The 17,384-nt window shown below is 41.4% G+C and overlaps 1 protein-coding gene across 4 annotated transcripts; it reads left to right on the top strand.

Moving 5' to 3' along the window:
• Window positions 1–2,375: 2,375 nt before the first annotated feature.
• On the top strand, window positions 2,376–16,982 carry RB195_022176 (uncharacterized protein; the record flags this gene model as incomplete). Of its 4 annotated transcripts, none has more annotated exons than XM_064209211.1 (10): window positions 2,376–2,498; window positions 4,290–4,396; window positions 9,351–9,497; window positions 9,557–9,680; window positions 9,791–9,873; window positions 9,973–10,133; window positions 12,124–12,207; window positions 14,455–14,597; window positions 16,777–16,850; window positions 16,913–16,982. In XM_064209211.1, 10 exons carry the CDS (start codon window positions 2,376–2,378, stop codon window positions 16,980–16,982), a joined length of 1,116 nt encoding a protein of 371 aa, XP_064065089.1. The 4 variants fall into 4 exon arrangements, with proteins under 4 accessions (XP_064065089.1, XP_064065090.1, XP_064065092.1 ...); XM_064209210.1 differs by having other exon boundaries at window positions 9,771–9,875; window positions 9,998–10,133; XM_064209209.1 differs by lacking the exons at window positions 9,973–10,133; window positions 12,124–12,207; window positions 14,455–14,597; window positions 16,777–16,850; window positions 16,913–16,982 and having other exon boundaries at window positions 9,771–9,908.
• Between the last annotated feature and the right edge of the window lie 402 nt (window positions 16,983–17,384).

Genomic DNA, 17,384 nt, shown 5'->3' with positions numbered 1-17,384 from the left:
GCTGTCATCTGCTCTCAGAGTTCGGTATTTTGACAAAAAAAAACAAAGAAAAAAAAAACGGACCCCACAGCAATCAATCAACTGTCGTGTGTTAAAGGAAAATAGCTTTCTTCCTAAGTTTTCCACAAGAAGAACCTACAGCCTTTAGCAAGCCTGTAGCCACTCTCGGTGTCGGTGCAACATGTTGGTTCCTTTCACGTGCCATCCGTCGGTACACCATATTCGAGTAACGAGTAAAGTTCTTCGTTATGGCGAACCATCGGGCAAAAGTAACCTGATAGTCGTCTAAGAAGCTTTCTTTCCGTGCAATCAAGCCCTTCCATCACTGTAGACGCTATTGCCCAATTCTCCAATTCGTATATCACAATGTTGCGAATTGCTGATAGGTAGAATCCCAGCTAGGCTTCGTTGGCTGGTTGATGGTTGGAGGTCGACCAGAAGCATTTGGTCAATGAGTTGAACCACGAATTGGCTTTAACGGATCTTTGCTGACTATCTCTAGAAGCCATCGTTTTCAGATTACGGTCCGTATAACAACTTATCCATTAGTTTAATAGGTTGTCCGTCTATCCTGATTCCCGTTCAAGGTCTGGAAGAGATCCACATCTGCTTTCATTTATCACTGCGTAGACGTAGTCCATAGGCTAGACCAAACTTCGATACGAGATTGACAACATGTTGAAATTTTTACTGCTTTCTGCATATACTGCATGCGAATATAACAACTTCTCGGCGTACTCGAGATCGCCCAGGGGCACCCTGATGGTGCTAAGATGATATCTGCACACTGATCGACTGTTCTTCGAATTTATGTTTTCTTGTTATGCCAACGAGGTTTAGGTGAAACTTTTTTATTGGCCTGACGTTTCGACAAACTCGTCTTTTTCAAAGACCTGAAAATGGTTCGAGGTCTTTGATACCATGCACATCCCATCAAACTCCTCCTCTCTCCTCGCCAACCATCGATATTGTTCCAAGTACACCACGCAAGACCTTAGAAGGAAAACAACTGACCAGTTTCACCGACGGCGTTGGTAAACCTCCACGTTCTTAAAGAATGTCACCAAGGCGAATGAGATCTACGCACTGTGCAGTATCCTTAAGTACTGCTGTCTGGATAACGTTATGGAACTGCACGTAGGCCAATCTTATAGCTCATGGAGTGTTACCTATATCTGCTAGGAAGGCGTTGGAAGCATTCTGGATTTCCGTCAGGAATCCGTCCATGAATAACAAAAATGGGTGCTTATCAATTACCGATGACTTCCTGCCGTTCGTAACTCTCTGTGAGTTATAAGATTGCCCCACATGCAGTTCCTTAACGTTATCCAGACAGCAGTACTTAAGGATACTGCACAGTGCGTAGATCTCATTCGCCTTGACCTCGAACCATTTTCAGGCCTTTGAAAAAGACGAGTTTGCCGAAACGTCAGGCCAATAAAAAAGTTCCACCTGAACCTCGTTGGCATAACAAGAAGACATAAATACACTATCAAATGCCGAGGTTTCAAGAAGAGAGGACTTGGAGATTGTTCTTCGAATGATGTCATTGGTAGCGAAGTTGAATAGGAAAGGTACTCGCCGAAGCTTCTCAGCCCTCAGCTGCTCGCAAATCTTGTGTCATGTATGAAGTACATTGATGGAGCCAGGATAAATTTCAAATAGAACAGAAAACAGAGAAATGACAACAAACTTACATTGTGAAAAGCAATATTTGTGAAGTGTCGAAAAAAAAATGTATGAAGGATGAAACACGTGAGAACGATTGAAAGCAACGGACGGTATATCACTGATTCGTCAACAATGTCCACTCTAATGATCTAAGAAAACAGTGTTGAACAAAATTAGAAAATCAGCACTCTGAGTTCTTGTAGAGCAGAGAATTTTCTTTTAAATAATTCTAATATTTTGCCAATCCTTCTCATTTCTATATGCATATCTAACTTCAGAAAAAATAAACGCTCTAGACTTAAGTGCGAAAAGTCGACTTTCCTTGAATCTTGGCATTGCCGTGATATTAATATTATTATTAATATCACGGCAACGCTCTGACGAAGGCGACGACGCCGAAACGTTAGCCGTAACAACGTTTGTTAAACGTTAGCCGTAACAACGTTTGTTAACAATCTTGACTGTTGCTTAAACTGGACTATCGACAAGTTCCAATCTCTATGCCTAGATTCAAGGAAAGTCGAACTTTCGCACAACTTGAACATGTACTAGCAAATTGTGTTCGACTTGTAAGAGAAGCCCTTTCTTTGAGACAGAAGATCGTCTCAGAAAGGCATGCTTTTTATTGTTGTTTGTGCTCTAGACTTACTCCTCAGCCTAATACTTTGTGTTTTCAACATCTCTGAAATCTTTCAGTGTTGTTCATGAATTCTTCATTTGTAAATATTGAATTGTCGCTTACTAATCATGAGTGTTGTGAACATTCTGCAAAAGAAGTTCTGAGGATACTTCGTCCGCAATGGCAGCTGTCGCTTGTCCGTTTTGAGGTGAGCTGATGGATGTTTTATGTTATATCAAAAATTTAAAGCAAAATGCTAAAGTTCGAATGTTCTCTTGTCACCTCGGCATATTCTGTCTATGCTTTGTGATAGTGAGTCCTTGCCACCTGTACCGCTCTGTGACCTATAAACAACTGATATTCTGTGTATAGATCAGATTATCTATATATTGTCGCTGGTGATCCACACGCAGCAAAACTCATTCGCTGGTACACTGAGTGACAAGTGCGTGCTACCAGCCGCGCCACATCCGGTGGAACTACACGTAAGACTAATTTCAATGTAGATAGGTTTCTGTTTCTACTACCCTGAGCGATTATCGAAACACCGGCCCAGGGTAGTGTGGCACTTGACGGGATAAACGTAGCATTGCTCCAGTCATCCTCTATTTAGGCCTCTGAAGACGGCGAAAAAGCCGAAACAAAAGTAAAGAGTTTCATCTAAAAAACCTCGCAGGCACACTATCACAAAGCATAGAAAATGCTAAATATTCTCTCATAGGGCGTCAGAAAAAGGAGGCTCACCCCTGTACAACTCAATAGCGCAGAGTTTTGCTATTTGAAGGGTGTTGTCTCGTGTGCAAACAATTTTAGCGTTCCAAAAATTTAGGATTACAAAGTTTATTTGGCACCACTTTCAATTTAATGACAAAAGCAGTTTCTTTGGAAAGTGCCCTCTTCACAGTGTAACAGAGTTCACAGTGTAGCTTCACTTTGGACTCCATGTCTTATTCGATGACAAACCCTCCTGATTTTTGATTTTTTGTTCCTTTGTAAATTATTTTTCAAAAATACCTATGGTCCGTGAAAACTCTGGGGTAAAATAAAGAAATTATAGATTATGGAAAAGTCTAAACCAAAACCTTCTACGAGTTGGATTGAACGGTAGAAAGAGTGCGAAAAAAAATCAGTCGCAATCCAGATGTGCTCAACAAATTTGTGCACGGCATGAGTATATGGATCGGGAAAAATTTGTGACCACTCAAAACTCGTAACGGAAATGTATGTGCAGGTTACCAATAGGCTGAAAAAAAAAACAGTTAGATTGTAAAAAGAGTTAAAGTCCACAAATGCATTATGTTGTATAAAAATTAAGAAGGGATTGTTGAACATTTGGAACAACGGTAGCAATTAGTCTTTCAACATTGTACAACCACTTTTATGTCGGTAATTGCTAGTATCCTCTTTCTATGACAGCCCCTAAATCGTCACAGATCAACTTCAACGTTCCTTTTCGAAAGCACCTTAGTCACCTCATCTAATGCAAGTAATCAACGTGTTTACACTACATACTATCACTACATCTGACTTTTAACTCAGTTAATTGTTCGGTGTACTTCAATCCAATCTCTTTGAAATATTTGACTTGACCCTTCTCTTGATTATCAAGTCGTCCCACTTCGTATTCTTGAAGAAAAGCATACATTAGAAAGAGATAGTTAAGAAAGGAGCATAAAACCATGAAAAGAGGAAGATATGTCATTTATTAAGAAAGAAGTCTTAGAGAGATCCTTTCTTTCTGTTAAACTTAGAAGAGAGCCATTTTCGAAAAAAAGCTGTAGAATTGAAACTATTGTCAGACAAAAGTTGTAATCCTAGGTTTTCTGAGGCCTTGAATTTCATTTCAATTTGCCGGTGTATAAAGTGACAGCCTTCAGATAGGAGCATATTACGCTATTGGGTATTATGTGGGGTGATCCTGTCATTTGGTTACGCGCTGTGCTTGTAACAACTGGACAATTTTCATTTAGATCCATTGATTTAAGTTCTAACTTTATAGGTATTAACAGCCGGAATCACGAATAAGATTATGTCGGCTTCTGTGGACTCCAATGAAAAGCTGGTGTTCCGAATATTCGGAAAAAACACGGGAAATTTTATTGACAGGTAAGGTTGTAGCAATCAGTTTCTCACTGTTGTTAAGAGGAGGAATTTTGGAGAAAAATTTCGGTGATTGAATAACCTAATATTGGAATATTGGATATTTTAATGAAAGGAAAGTAGTGCATTTTGCGAGTGCATCGTGATCTCTCTGGTTTATCCTGCTTTGAGTAGCATCGGCTAACGTTTTTCCTTTACCACATTATATCACGGGATACTGTCTCAAGCGCGTCATCATCAAAATCACACTAGAAAATTGTTTTTTACGTTGCTGTTTTTACTTGACAGACAGACATAAGGAGTGAAGTATTGGAGTTTAATAGGCAGAGAATTCACACTCCCTTTCGTTTGAGGCCTAAAGCAAGCATTTGAAGCGATCTCATTTTAGTTGTCGAAACCATTAACGTATTGAAACGATCGTCATCATCGAGCATCCCAAATCTTTACTGCATTCTGAAACCTTGGGTTTGATTTTATGCTTCTGTTAAGATCCGCTCTATTTTGAGTATCATTCATCAACATGGATCTATTCAAGAGAGAATGGAGTTGGTATGAATACTCTTTTCCGTTAGTAATATAATTATACATGTTCCGGCAATACATGGCATTAGGCCTAACAGATATTATCTAAGTTGTGGTTAAAAGCGGCGCTGCGCTCACAGTAATTTCCGGTGTCTTCTTCCTGCTCCAAATTGCTACGATTTGGGACTTAGTTTGCAATAGTGGGAAACGCGAAACATCTTTTACAATTTCAGGAGCTACAGAGCTCAGGATACGGAACAACTCTGTACGAGTAATGAAATGAAAGCCAATAAAGTAGATTAGTAGTGTAGCCGACGAACCAGCTTTTTACACTCTTTATGTACGGTGAAATTAAAAAGAATAAAGTGAATTTCTTTAGTCTCATATGAGTAAGCCTCCGCAACTTTTCACCTCCTCGTAGTGGCGTGGAGGTGACTCTGGACGTTGCACTGCAATGCACAGCTGAGGTTCGTCCTCCGCCAGGGTCTCCCAAGCCGAAAAGGAGTTCGACATTTTGGAATCAGAAGCCTAGCCAAAAGTAAACCACTGCTAAGATTCATCACCGTCTTAGCAAAATGTCGCAAGGTGGCTCCCTAATCCATATGGGTTGGGCGACGACCTGTAGTGAACGCTATGCTCGCTGCGGCAGGGCTGCTTAGTTTGGAGAAAAGTCTTTTTGCCACTTCAGCATATTCACTGCCTCAGTACTCTGCAGACTGGGCCCTGACGTCTCAGACGTCGGACGGTATGGCGACCGGTGAGAGGCGATCGAATCTCAAGTTGATCAGGACGTCTTAGATTCTGGACCAAGGCGACACACGCACGACTCTCCATGGAGACTGTCTCAGACGGTGTACTTACATCGCGAGAACAGTGTCCACAGACGCTGACCTGCATGTCCTTCCTTCTTGCAAAGCGTATCAAATTTCACATGATTGCTCTGCAGGAGACCAAGTGCAGAAGGAGCGACGTACGACAGATGAATGACGGTACATTCGTCATTTGTGGAGAAAAGGTTCCGTCGCGAAATGTAGGCGGTGTTGGTTTTCACCCATCTGTCGTCCATCTTGTCGATATTCACGAGATCCTGTCGCTTCGTCTGGCCATTCTTCGTCTCCGCCCTCTGCGCCAAAAACCCATCAGCATCATCAACTGCTACTCACCAACATCAGCAGTTGATGAATCCGAATTGGACACGTTTTACGAGGAGCTGGAGGAAGTGAGCCACAACGAGAGGTCTTTCTACAAATTCGTTGTTAGGGACATCAACGCAAGACTAGGAAAGGCTACAGTAGAGGAATACAAGATCGGAAGATTTGGACTAGGGGACTGGAATGATAATGGCAATCGTCTCACCGGGCTGTTCTCCTCCGCTCGCCTCTATCATGGGAGTTGTCTTTTCATGGAGGAAGATCATCGTCGGTGGACGTGGGAATCGCCCTCTAGTGTGACTCGTGCGGAGATCGACCACATTCTCACCAACTGGAGGTGGTGTCTACTTGACGTCTCCGTATTACCATCCTTTCGTTGTGGTTCTGATCATCGTCGTGCGAAAATACGACCTAGCCACACGATAGAAAAGAGCATCCCCTATCGGCAACGAAGGAAAAAAAATCGTCTACGACGATTGCGTACTCGAGGACTCCCTGTCCCAAGGTGATTGGCACATGGAGGAGGAACCAAATGTGGACTACGAGCTGCCACTCAGAGGACTGCGAGCTTGCGCTGAACGTGCCTCATAGCCACGACAAACTTGGATCGAATTTCGAAGACCACCAGGGAATTGTTGGAAAGATGAAGGAGTTTGGGGCTCGATCGAAATGCATCCCACATTGAGCGGTTAATAGCAAACACCAGCTGCAGAAAAGCATTGCAGGAGGATCTTTCGAAATACAGGCAGAACAAGATTCTGGAACCAGCACAAAGAAAAAAGAGTCTAAAGGTGCCGCAGGGATCTCCGCGAGTATAAGATTCCGCTTGCAGCACAACGGATTCTCCCTTCTTAAGTAGGAGTCGCTGTCAAGAGCATGAAACCTGGCACAGTCGCTGGACCCGGCTTTACATCAGCAGACTTTCTTCGGGCTGGTGGCCATCCACTTCATGTAATCTTAGCAGCGCACATGACGTCCTACCTTCAGAAAGGAAGGATCCCAGAGTAGTGAAAGACTTCGCGAACCATTCTTATCTATAACAAAAGTGACCGAGAGGACCTTCGAAACTATCGTACGATATCCTTGCTGAGCGTGTTATACAAAGTGTTCACTAAGAATATCCTCACGGGCATATTTAGGGCGGTAGATGAAGCCAGGCCTCGGAAGCAAGCTGGATTCTGTCAGGAGTTCAGATATTTGGAAAAGTCCAGACTGTGTCGGGGGTCACAGAAGTTTGCCGGAAATACCGCCTGCCTTTTGTTCTAACCTTTGTCGACTATGAGAAAGCCTTTGACAGTGTAGAAACAAATGCAAACACTGGTCGATTAAGGTGTAGATGCGTCGTATGTGAGGACATTAGTCAATTGCTACGACCGATGCATCAATAAGGTACACCTTTTCCACCGCCCCCTCACTATACCCATTAGAAACGGGGTACGACAGGGAGGTACTATATCGCCGAAACTGTTCACGGCTTCATTGCAGTCGATGATGAAGTCTCGGGGAGAAAGGGGCATACGTGTTGATGGAAAATCCCTCTCCAACCTCCGTGTTGCAGACGACATCGTTCTCTATTACTATTAAGGCACTACGTGTGCAGACACCGCTGCCACGTCTAGAAACTACTCACTTCCCAAAGAGCCCTTGAGAGATGCCTTCTGAAGTTTAACCAGCGCACACAACATGTAGCCGCTCTTCGCAACTCCGAATTGCGAGCCCTGTCTCGTCTTCGCGACCCAGCAGAACACATATCGAAGGCAGAACACAGATTAAACAGGCAAGCACAGGTCGGAGACATAATGAGAACAATCGACGATAGATGGACTAAGAGAACGCTAGAGTGGACCTCAAAAGATGCTAAACGCCCTCGAGGGAGGCCGCCAACGAGATGGGGTGATGTGTTCGCTACGCGAGTGGGGCAGCTGAAAGCTCAGCTGGTTACGGCTCAATAACCTCGTCAACGTCACTCACGAAACTTGGGAACATCTTGGATGACAATGGCGAGGGAACGAAACGAATGGAAGACGTGCTAGGGTCTGCACGTGCAGTGAAGACGTGCCATCTGAGTATCTGAGTAGGAAAGTATGAGTAAGAAGTAATTTCACCACGTAATCTAGCCAATACAATAGCTGCAGTTTCTTCGCTGATAACGATATGCTATCAGAGGATTCGCATTTTTGAGATAATGTTGGATGCCATTGTGATCGATGCAGCACGTAGATTGTGTCACGAAAGTCAGACCTATACATTATTCCCATTTTAAAATTTTAGTTCTTAACTGCCTTTACGGATGGGAGTTTATGTGCATTGGAATTATTTTTTATTGCACTGACCCTAGGAACTTGCTTCGGTATACCTGCAGAGTGATTTTGATTTTGTACGGTGAAGATGTCGCCTGAAAGACAACGTAGTGTTGATCGCAATGATATGTTTTTTTTCTTAAATATTCTCTAATTGAAGGAATTTATAGAAGAGCGACGAAAAAAAAGGAAACGCGAATCCTCCTATAGCATGTCGTTTTTGAGGAAGATAGCCTCTACATTGTAAACCACCTTACACGGTTTCACCTCAACCATCATGTGAGTGTAATGGCTGCATCGTTGGGTGAACTTGAAACTTTCACTCTTCTAGTCTGCAGCGGGAATTGATCCCAGGATTGGCATGTGATGCTTCGCATTTTCGCTGTTATACGTCCAAACAACCTCTGCGCCCTTACTACCACAGAGGAAAACAGCTCTTAAAATGCGTTAGTTACTGAACTGCTAAACGCAAATTATTATTTCAGTCTGAACCACCACTGCTAAATTGTCAGAGCTTCCACTGAGCTGGGAATAAAATCAAAGATCCGCGAGTATCATAGCTTATGTTGAGGCACGTAACGTGTAGTAGTAGTAAAAAAGGTATCTTTCGAATTTTTGTTGTCATATCACGTCAAATCGTTGCGTAAGCAATACCCATTCGATTATTTTGCGCAACAAGAATTGCTGAATATGTTATCTGTGCTGATTAAATAAGCTTTTTTTTTTTTGAAATTTCTAAAACAAAACATTTCAAAAAGCTACGAAACATAACAAACCTTGAAAGCTCTCTTTTAAATAAACTCTCTTAGAACATGCTCTCTCTTAACTCTCAACATGTTGGAACTAGGCTACTTGTTCTTTTTCAGAACTCGTATTAATTTCTATAAGCTGGTTACTGCATATACAATCACCGAACTGTTGTTGGAGTGGAGATCACAAATTGTTTCTGGACTGTGTACGTATTCTAGTGATTACAATAGTTTTCAGAGATCGCGAGCTGAGTGCAATGGAAAAACTGGCAAGAGAAGGTCTAGCTGCTCCTCTATATGCGCGCTTTTCAAATGGGATTTTGTGTGGTTATTTACCAGGGACGACCGTTACCGCTGATCAACTCAAGAATACGGATATGCAGAGGCAATGAATAAGAAAGTTGCTCTGAATTCGTTGTTAGTAATGCATTTTACGATTTTCAGAAAAATCTGTTCAACATTGGCAGCGTACCACAATATGGACTCAACTGTCGTGGAAGTTAATGATTTATTTCCTTTTCGAAAGACAAAAGATTTTATTAATAATATTGATCTGACGGCTATTGAGGTAATAGATGGAGTTTGTCGCTTGTCATACTTTCTTCCATGGAAATCTGTGACACAGAAGACGTAGCATTTCACTCGTGCATGTATTTAGAATTATCGAGAAGATTTAAGATATATCGAACTCGCATGCAAATGGGAAGACTGCTCCTTAAGACTGCAAGAGAAGGATTTTTTCAATCTGAACATTGCACTACGTGTTACTTTACTGCAAAAAGCTTATACAATCTGAAAACCTACTTATTTTTTTTATTTACCCTGTCTTTGCATTGTTTCAATAAGATGTCAATGAAAAGTCATACTCAGGCTCAAGGATTTCAGGGTCTCCTCAATTTCGCAAATCGGCTATCCGATAATATAAAGGATATCGAAACTTTAATTGTACCTTTAGAAGAAGAAATTACATTCTGCCACAATGATCTGCTAGCTAACAATATTATTTTTGATGATTCCTCAGGTGCGTAAGCTGTATGTAAACCAAAATGAGGTTTTTATTTTATCGTGGAATAGCAGCTCTGCACAAATCATCCACTATGTAATGTGAACTTTGTTACCATGGCATAATTATTTTCGAGTTTGGTAAAAGAAAGAAAGAAAAAGAAAAGTTCTTCTAAAAAGCTGCCTGTTAGGAATCAGTAAGCACCTGACGTGCTTTCCTAGATTGTAAGACAAAATTTGCCGTGTTAGGGGCCCTTACTGTTTGTCCAGAGTTTTGGACAACCAAGTTTCCGACCGAAACTTGCAAAGCAGAATAGGTTTAGGCAGCTGTACCATTGTTTCCTCCTAAGTAAATTGTAATGTCCACGATGGCAAATAGAACTGTTCAAAACATTGTCCCCGAGAAAATCTAGTAATAGCCGAGCGCTTAGTAGATTGGAGAATGGAAACGTCTCGTGTCCAAACTGCGATGTGAGTCGGACACGTGATGAGTTTCGACGACAACCGTTGGACCAGAACCGTGACCAGCTGGGTTTCCCGTGATACTAAGCGCACTTCAGGAAAACCGTCGACCCCACTTCTTCACAAAGTCCTTCAAAGAAAAGTTTGATGCTCTTTATAGAAGTGAGTGACTAGAGGACTAGAATTAGGGATTTTGTCACCCCAATTGTACAGACCGTACGGTGGTTCAGTGGAATATATTTACTGTACAGTAGGCAGAGAATGGTGCAGTTAATGTGAGCGAAGTAACGAGTGGTCTGAGCGTTGTCTGCCCTCTCGTTACATCGTTCACATTAACTCTTGGACGGTACAAGTCGTTATGCCACGAAAATTTTGTTTCGTGCACAAAACTCGTTAGGACTATTATGTCTGAATGCACAGTGCGCAACGTTAAGCACCGCCGTCATCACGTCTTGGTCAACTGTGGATACGAGTCATGCACCTTGATGCCTTCTTCAACACAATAGATCCCTAGATAGTTGTTGAAAACCTCTAAGGAGGAATGTATGAGGAAAGTAAAAATTTAACTCTCCAATAAGTATTACCCGAACGGCGTGGAATATAAAAAAAGCAACCAACAAAAAAGAGTATATTAGTTCACTAGCTGCTCAAGGTTTAACCAGTTATGCAATATAATTCAAACATCCATCGATATCTTTCCTTAAGAGACCGTGGTAGTATTCAGATTAATCCTCTGAGTCGCTGTTTATTGCGGCATGCAAGGCCGTTGTGTGCTTTTTGTGACATATTTAAGTCGTCCTCGTGGGTCTCCGACATTGTTTGCTCCACTTAACTGTCCTTTCTTGGAGCAACTGTTCTCCACAGTTGCGTGTTCACATTGTGTCCGTTTTTACCTCAACAATTGCGTAGAATTACCATCACATTGTTTATTTTATATAAATTGTTAAGGGTAGACTTTCATTCTTCTGAGGTCGACAAAACCAGACTTGTCTGGAAGGATAGGGATTCAGATTTGATAGATCTCTTGACTCCTACAGCTATATAGCCCATGTATATATGTTAAAAAAGCGGGAAACTTGTATGTTTATTGTATAGTCGGGTCAAAATGACATGAAGCACAGGTGTAGTTGCGGTGCATTTGCGTACGCACTCGAAGCGGCGCGATGGAGACAGAAGGCGGAACCGAGGTGGGATCATCGCAAACTGCAGCGATGTGTGGTGCTAGCAAGGGTTCCAGTATGCTTCCAACCCCTTACGCTACACTGCACCGCCTCGAAAGAAACCGGGTACGCAATTGCATCACCGTGCTTCATGTCGTTTTGACCCTGTTATATGTGGTTCCGTGCAGGCATCTTTGTGTAGACTGGTATTTTTCGCACTGCTAAACGCTGTTTACGAGGCAAAGCCAGGTTTATCAACTAAGTTGCATCTTATTGATCCACGTTTTGTCACCACCTATGTTGTTACACTATATAGCTAACTATTTTGTTGTGTTAAACACCATTCATTGAGTTCACCTGCAATGTATGAAGAATTTACTGTTATAGGAAAGGTCCTCTTCATTGATTATGAGTACGCAGATTTCAACTACGCGATCTTCGATCTCGCCAACCATTTTTGTGAATTTGCAGGTTCTCGCTTATGCATATTTGTCACGTGTGTTTCACTTTTTCACTGAATGTTTCCTAACCACAAGCAGTTAGTCATGATCTTCTAAGAGAACTGCAGTATGATGCAGAAAGATTTGCAACATGCATAAAGACATAGCTACACTGTGTATGCCTCCCCTCAGGCGTTTCACTTTTTTTTTGAACTCTAGTGCGCAATCGAATCAAAGGTAGAGGAAGCTCTAACGCTTATGGTAATGTGTAGGTGTAGCTTCTGCAACTCATTTGGTGCTGTTTTTCAAAGAAGATTGAGACGGAAAAAGCACTATTTCATGTTATTTGCATAGAACAACCAGCAGCTGCTGGAACTCAGGCAAGGTAGATTTCTTTAGGGGTTGATATAACCCTTGGATTACGGAAGTAAAACACGACATTAACTGGTTGTTGCTGGTGCTCTTAAGACTTGTCTGTTTGAGAGAAGCTTCCTTGATTGTCGGGCATAAATGAAATAGCTTGTTCACATGTGTAATTTTTTTTGTTCTTCTTAAAAAGATTTCTTGCTCATTTGATGCTCTTCACAAACAGCCTAAGTCTTGCGAGCTGCTAGACAGTTTCGACCAAAATTATATGCAAGAAAGTACATGAAATGCTACGTTCTCTCACTTCAATCTAATGGTGCGAAAAAAAACGAATTTCGACAAAACCAAAAAAACCAGTGTACAATTATTTTGTAGGGCCAAATTCTCTATCAAAACATACATATTTTGCCAGTACTTTTTGTTTCTTCCTCCATCTTTATGTTTGAATAAAAAAAAACTGCCACGAAATGTTTTACAACCCGGTAGTTGGTTACTAACATACAATAAGGGAAAATCAGGAAGATAAGGAATAAACTCCGAACTGAGAACTTAGTGATTACGAAAAACGCCGAAATAAATCTGCAAAGAAACTGGATTGAACAATCGCAAATCCGCAAAAAGAAGTATAGTCGAAATCCAAAGGTGGTTAAGAGTTCAGTGCACCGGCAAGCGTGCATTATCAAGTGTACATATGTATAGGTTAAAGAAATTTCTCTAGAGTCGTAAGTTTTTAACAAGGAGGGTTAAGCGAGCCGTCAGAGCAGCAACATCAAATCCCATTGACAGTGTAAGGATTATTTGCCAAGGGAAGAAGCCTGCTGCTTCACTCACTTCAGTTTGGTGAACTTTACTAAATTCGCTGAACTTTAACTTGCAGTAAACAAAAAAGTTCGAATCTGCTCACTGAGCCTTTCACCTCTCCGGGTCGATAAATTGGTACCAGACTTGTCTGAAACGATAAAAACACTGACTTGGCACATCGGCTAGCCCCAGCAAGTCATTGCATAGACCGATTATTCGTTTATAAACCTCAAACGATTCTGAATTGACGTGATATGCGTTTGGAATTAGGATGTTTTCAAGGAAAACGTTAGCGGCGTAATGATGTGAAGACCCTTTTCATCGCATGCAAGTACAGAAGGTTTGTGAGATCCAGTAAGTTTTTTTTTCTACAGAAAAAGAACTTTACTGGATCTCACAAAACATTTAGTGACTATCTGCTACTATTTCTTCAGAAAGAGCAACGGAGCTGACCTAACATTTAGAGGAAAATCCGCAGCCTTTGATCCATTTTTTTCAATCTCACGGGTATTCAGTCCACTTTCTTTTTGTAATGGTTCAAGCTTGTGTTTCTGTCGAAACTCTGAATAGGTGTGAAATTCGTTCAATTCAATCAATCTTCACTCATGCTGTGCTAAAAATTATTGATCAGCCTTGAATTTCGACTCAACTTCTTAGCGATTTGTTGCAGTCCAATTGCTCCAATCGTTTTGACACAGTACTCTTAAGAAGTCTTCTTCTGGAGAAGTTGAGAACGAAAAAGAAAGCCAAGGAAAGAAAAAAGAAAATCTGTCGTCAAGTAAGATATGGCTTACGAATTTAGTTGAGAAATACTAAGCCATTTTTGGTGCGCTTGCAAAAGTGAGAAAAGTTTCAAAAATCATTATCCGAAGAACATTTTTGAAACTGCAAAATGAACATTGGTGTCCGACAAAGGTTTTTGCCGTCATTTTTCTGTGATGGCGAATCAGCTGCTGCACAAACTATCCCATCCAATATTTTAAAAAATCTGGCGTTTTCGAGGTTTTCGGGGTCGAGGTATTCTTAGAAGGAATGAACAGTCACGTAAACTAAAAACAGTTAAGCAAAAATAGTAAGGTCTACAAAATATGTCCATTTGCTACATTTTCAGGTGTCGACAATCCTGACTACACAAAGTGTCCAAACCAGGAGGAAATGCGCATATTTTTACGTTTTTACTTGCAAGCGAGACATGGATATGTGGACGAAATAAGGCTTGAAAATCTTTTGCGGAGAGTGTCGTTATTCCAAGCTGTGGGTTGATGAGGTGTTCAATATTTGTGCCCTATAGGCAGCTAATACCTGAAGGTACGACGAATTTGACGGTATTGCGACATCTTCACGGGTAGATAGAGGTAGAGGTGTAGTTAAGCTTTTTTTTTAGCGTGATTGCACTCAATTTCGCATAGTAATGGAGAGAAAAAAGAGTGAGAAACAACCTTGATTGCACTGGTCTCCTACGATGCTACTTGTTATGCAACAGAACTCGATCAATCCGTCGTCGTTCGTAATCCAACTAACGAAACTCAAACAAGCAGCAGAAACTCCTCAACCAGCACAATCGTAGAGGCGTTGTGGATTGCCATAATTCTACTACGCGCATTAAGCTGCATCATTGAGGATGAGGAGAACACAAATGAGTAATACATACACACCTTTACCTGGGTTAGGAGTGAATTGAACGTTATGATGCTCATACATGTTAACTGCACTTTTATCCCTATCTATTCATGGTAAGATCCCAACAGTGAAGTGATTGTCAGCTACTGGAAACATGCATAATGACTTCTCGGCAACCTAAGAATTAATTTTCACATTGGGTTTGGATTGTCTCGTTTACTTCTTCTCCATTTTTCACATATTATACAATCATTCTCCTCACTGCGACTTTTGCCAGGGTGACACTGATCGAACGAACACCTATCGGAGTTTTTCCTTCTCAAATAGTAGTAAAAGGAAAATAAAAGAGGAGAGTATTATTAATAATCTAATAGTGGCCAGGAAGTACAAGTGAAGATTACTCGAATCGTCACTTGATTTATTAGCCGAAATATGCAGAAACGTGACATTTCCCTTTTAATGAGCGGATCAGTAGTTATTGCCGCCTCCTAGCAGCATAATTGTATATTTTTACTATAGAAAGGGCAGAAAGAAGTGTTTCGGTCACAAGCTAACCAATAGATGAATTTCCGTCAGCAAAACGAGGAATAAAAGAAAAACTTAGTAATGTAATCATGTAATCTAGATTTAGTAGAAAATTGCAAAACATTCGCGGCGACTTCTGACTTATAGTCGTCATGCCGCTTCTTTATTCACTCATAGATTTGTTGTTAAAGGCATCACCCCACGAATCTGGGGTAGTGCGGATTTCAGGTGGGTTATGCCTATACGGAGTCGTAGATTGCGGTGAGAAGGGTGATTCCGTCCATTTCTTGCTAATTGCCGTAAAAAAACGGCCAGGAAGATACGGCTTCGAGCGTTCCGGCGCGCTATTTTATATAATGAGTTCGATTGGAGCGCGCCAGCCTTCCGCACGAGCCGCATCTTCCGGGCCGTTTTTTACGGCAATTAGGAAGAAATGGACGAAATCACCCTCCTCTCCATATTCTATGACCTCGTATGGGAACTCTCCACCTGAAATCTGCACCACCCCAGATTCGTGGGGTGATGCCTTTAAGAAAGTAAAGACTGAAGGGTTAGGTAGACGAGAGTTTTGTGAATGTTCTTCTTTTTGTTGGAGTCAGAAGGTGCATTCCGATAACTCATAAGCAATCATCTACCTGCTTCCTATAGTTATCTTGTTATCTTCGCAATTCGTTTTTGCTTCACCGTTTATGGACTCATCAAAAAAGCAAATACTTCAACTAGGTAATTAAAGCTGATTTATATGTCTATAAACATTTAAAAATATACATAAAGGATAAGGGATAAGTCTCTGGCGTTAATCAATCCGCTTGGGATGCGACCCACGTTAACTTCAATTCAGTCAGAACTGTTTGAGGTTCACGAACGTGTAACTGGCCTATACAATGACTTGCGAGGCCTAGCCGATGTGTCAAGTCAGTGTTTTTATCCTCCCAGACGAGTCCGGTACCAATTTATCGACTCCGGAGGGATGAAAGGCTTGGTGAGCACTAGGGCGGATTCGAACCCTCCATCGATTGTGTAGGGAGCGGAACCTCCAACCGACTGCATTACATCCGCCCTAACAATACACATATTTAACATCAATTAGCTTGTTTATTACATCATATACGTACAACCGACAGAAAGCTTCATGTTCTTCTCTTTAATATATAGGGTAAACAGTCTTCTTTTTTTATTTTTGTTGACTACCTCTTGCCTCTTGATTTCACCATTGTTTACCGTTCAATTCATTCAAGCACAAAAGATGCTCCGTTTATAGTAGAAACAACTCAAATTGTTTCTTTAGCTTGCCCATCTCTTATGGTCGGCATGGTCAGTGGTGCAATCGCAGAACTCAACGTTGAGGTTTGATTACGTCAGGTAAGCTCTCCTACAACCAAACTTTCCATTCTGTTACCAAAAAAATTCACCTCTATTTGGAGCTATGCGAAGGTTCGATACGAGCAGTACATGAAATGCTTGGATAATTACACAGCTCAACAACAGTTTTGATTTCCAAATGGAAATTTCATTGAACCCGACTGCTTTTGTGGCGAACGAATTTATTATCTTTTTGTGCCTGTTCTTGTCGGCTTCTTCTAGCTGAGGTAACAACATGGATTCACCTTTTGACCACCCATTAAAGTGTATGATCTTTGCTTTTAAAAGACAACGGAAATCAAGCACGTAGCTTCCATCTCTTCCTCTTCATTGCATTTCATTGCACTAATTAGATTAAAGGCATCACCCCACGAATCTGGGGTGGTGCAGGTTTCAAGTGGGTTATACCTATACGGAGTCGTAGATTATGGAGAGAAGGGTGATTCCGTCTATTTCTTCCTAATTCCCGTAAAAAACGGGCCGGAAAATACAACTTCGAGCGTTCCGGCGCGCTATTTTCTACAACGACTTCGA

Source organism: Necator americanus, chromosome X (genome assembly GCF_031761385.1).
Source record: "Necator americanus strain Aroian chromosome X, whole genome shotgun sequence".
Taxonomy (NCBI): domain Eukaryota; kingdom Metazoa; phylum Nematoda; class Chromadorea; order Rhabditida; family Ancylostomatidae; genus Necator; species Necator americanus.
Note: the sequence above shows the minus strand (reverse complement) of the source record. Positions and strands in the feature narration are given on the sequence as shown.